Source organism: Diabrotica undecimpunctata, chromosome 2 (assembly GCF_040954645.1).
Source record: "Diabrotica undecimpunctata isolate CICGRU chromosome 2, icDiaUnde3, whole genome shotgun sequence".
NCBI classification, from domain to species: domain Eukaryota; kingdom Metazoa; phylum Arthropoda; class Insecta; order Coleoptera; family Chrysomelidae; genus Diabrotica; species Diabrotica undecimpunctata.
Window position 1 is genome coordinate 15,494,817 of NC_092804.1, and position 3,207 is coordinate 15,498,023.

General features: G+C 33.3%; 1 protein-coding gene across 1 annotated transcript; it reads right to left on the bottom strand.

Annotated features, from left to right (window-relative positions):
• Window positions 1-2,257: 2,257 nt before the first annotated feature.
• Window positions 2,258-2,983, bottom strand: LOC140433620 (uncharacterized). Its single transcript, XM_072521602.1, has one exon. The coding sequence runs from the start codon at window positions 2,981-2,983 to the stop codon at window positions 2,258-2,260; it is 726 nt and encodes a 241-aa protein (XP_072377703.1).
• Window positions 2,984-3,207: the final 224 nt, after the last annotated feature.

A 3,207-nucleotide genomic window follows, 5' to 3' on the forward strand; every position in this document is an offset into this window, starting at 1 on the left:
GCTTTAAACCAGAATCCTCCTGCATAGATCACATTAATACTGTGAGGGTATAATAATGGAACAATCGGTTGAATGGAACACCCCTAGAAAAGTATGGTGTTAAAAGGAATTTTATGACAGTATTTTTCATCTTTTTACAAAAACTTTGAGTTGAGAGTTTGTTTTCAGCGTGAAACAGATGCATACAATGTTAATTTATTTCATAAACAATAATTGTTTCTTATTTATACGTAAAAATTTTTTTAAAGCACTTTCTAAGGATTTTTGAAATTTCTGAGCAGTTTATTCAAGAAGCCATACAACAAGCCATATTAACAGCCAGCCAAAAAGTATTGTGAGACATTGCCAGAGGATATACATATATCGCTTCTTAAGTACCTACCACATTTGGCTATAATACATTGTATTTAGTGTCTTTACAGTATAACATATGCGACAAAGTAGCCTATGTAAAATTGGAAATAAAAGGTAACACATGCCTAATATGCGATTTTCTTTTTCAAAATTACAGCTCCAGTTGGTCTATATTTGACATCGACACTCTTTAGAAACTGACAATCAACTGTCGTCTCGCACAGACCGAAATTTACAAATAAAACCCATAAATGTCAATTTAGGCATTATTCTTATGAATTATTCTTTAGAAATATTTGAGTTCGTGCCTTCGGAACCATCAATTTTGGTTTTTCGTATAATGAACTCATCCCCAGAAGGCTTCAAAAGAGTAATTACCAAATTGCCCGTCATCAGACAACGAAACATGAGCTCATTGCTGAAGGATAAAACGAGGATTGTTATGCAAATTAGAGACATTAGGAGAACGCAGCACTTAACAATAAAAGAGGTTAAGTATGGTGTGTGTAGTAGATCGAATCCGTTTTGTCATTCCTTGGAGCTATTTTTCATTGTAACCTATTAAAAATGATTTAAAATTGGTTCTAAAAGAAGGAGCCGGTCTCCAAATGGTTTATTGGGTAATCATTAAAAATATGTTTACCAACCTAATTTACCTACTAAAGTGTATACAAATCATTTACTTTTCTCCTAAAACTGATTATCTTGATTGCATTATGTATTATTCGATAAAATAGATAAAAAAAAACTCCATATGTAGAATTTTGGAATAATCCAGGTATCTAGAAAGTTTTTTAGTTAATATATATAGAAAGAAAACCTACCATGTATCCAGCAGGGGAAATTTATGGCAAGACTAGGGATATATAAATTCCCACAGCAAATAAAATTTTGAACCGAATCAATAATGACCCAGACCTGCCAAATTTCAAACGTACGTTTTATAAATTAGTCAAACAATTAAAATTTCAAGTTCCAAAGCGTGGCAGAAACAGCACGTTAACAGAGAGAGACGACACTACGATTTGAAGAAAATAATCAGGAGTACAGGAACGACAGGAGAAAAGTACATTATTTGGATAAGGCTTGGCTCAATGCAGATCCAATCAAAAGTATAGTGTGATAGTGTATTACAGTTATTTTAAATTTCAGGCGAAGGTAAACGTCTTATTTTGTGTGTCATTGGAAGTGAAGACGGGTTTGTGACTGGGACGTCGTGCACGTTTGAATAAAAAAAGTGTGGACTATCACAAGAAAATGGACGAGATGGTCATTTGAAACTTGGTTCCTAAAAACTTTACTGACTTTAGAGGATAAAGCGGTTATTGGTTTAGATAATGCAGCCTACCGTTCAAGGAAAATAGATCGAATTCCAACGACAGCTTCAAAAAAGTCTGAAATTATAGATTGTAGTTGAGGACGTAGTCCTAGCAAAACGTTTTCCAAGCTCGCGGTATCGTCTTATTAAAATACAACTTGGTTTTCTTGAGATTTTATTCTTTCAAACTTCACAACACTTATAGATCTACTAATTTACAATAATTTTCCTTCGATAGCGCTGGTAGTTAGTTGGAATATGTGTTTGAGTTAATTTACCACTATAAATTATTGATCTTGAACTAAAATGTTTAAGAAAAATGACAGTTTTTTAACTGTAAAGTTATCGAGTATCGAATGTGTAGTGTGTATTTTATGAGGAATAACGCGAGTGTCTTGAAAAATGTCTTATTAAAAATTAAAACTTAAAGCTCAGCTTTCACAACAACCGGAAATATACTAATGGCAAACAATTTCTATCACAACCTAGTATTATGAATTTGAAAAATTAATTATTTATGTTTATTTGTTAGAAGTTCATTTATTTTTGTTTCGGAAGCAAAATTCTCAATGAGAGTTCAGGTCTTTATGTTTTAGCAGTAGTTGTAACAGTTTTAGTAGCCATACGGACAAAGACAGCTATGTTAGCCTTAAGAATCGGAGCTTTACGAAGTTTTAAAGTTTTAATTGAAATAGGACCGGCAAAATCCACACCAAAGTTCTCAAAAGGTCCACAAGAAGAGACCCTTGCTCTTGACAAATCTGCCATTACTTGATGAGCGGTTTGAGCTTTAAATCTGTAACAAAGGATACATCTTCGAATTGTCCTTTTAGTTTCTCTAAGTCCATCTAGGGGCCAGAATTGTAATCGGATATTAGACAAAACAGTTTGGGCTCCTGCATGTCCAAGACGATTGTGTTCGTGTTTAATCAGTAGTTTAACTGCATGATGCTTGGATGGTAATAAACGAGGGTTCTTTTTATGAATGGGAATATATATGTTTTGGAATCTACCACCTATACATAATTCTTCTTGAGAATTAAAAAATGGGCTTAGTGATAAAATGTGTTTGTTCGAGAGGGGTCTGCCAGAGTTTAGATCAGCAATTTCTTGTGAAAAAGATTGAGTTTGGATAATTTTTATTATAGAAACAAGGGCTTGATCCAATTCCGTAACTGAAAGGAAACCAAATAGTTTGATTGATGTGGCTCTAATATTCTGGATAAATCTTTGAAGATATGCAAAAGAATGAAGTAGTCTTGAAAATTTAGAAAATTTTTCAAATACTTCTTGCCAGAATATGTCTTGCATTGTTTTCTGAGAATGCGTACTCACAAGGGTTGTTTTTCTTTCTTCTATAATTTGAGAAGGTTGAGTTTCATGATTATGTTCTAATAAATTAAAACTGGAGTATGAGAGAAAAGACCACCATAAAGTTCCACCATAATTTGGAGTTTATCAGTTGGTCTGCTAACATTCCACGGGACGGAATATCATCTGGGTTGTCTGAAGATTTGACATATCTCCATTGACAA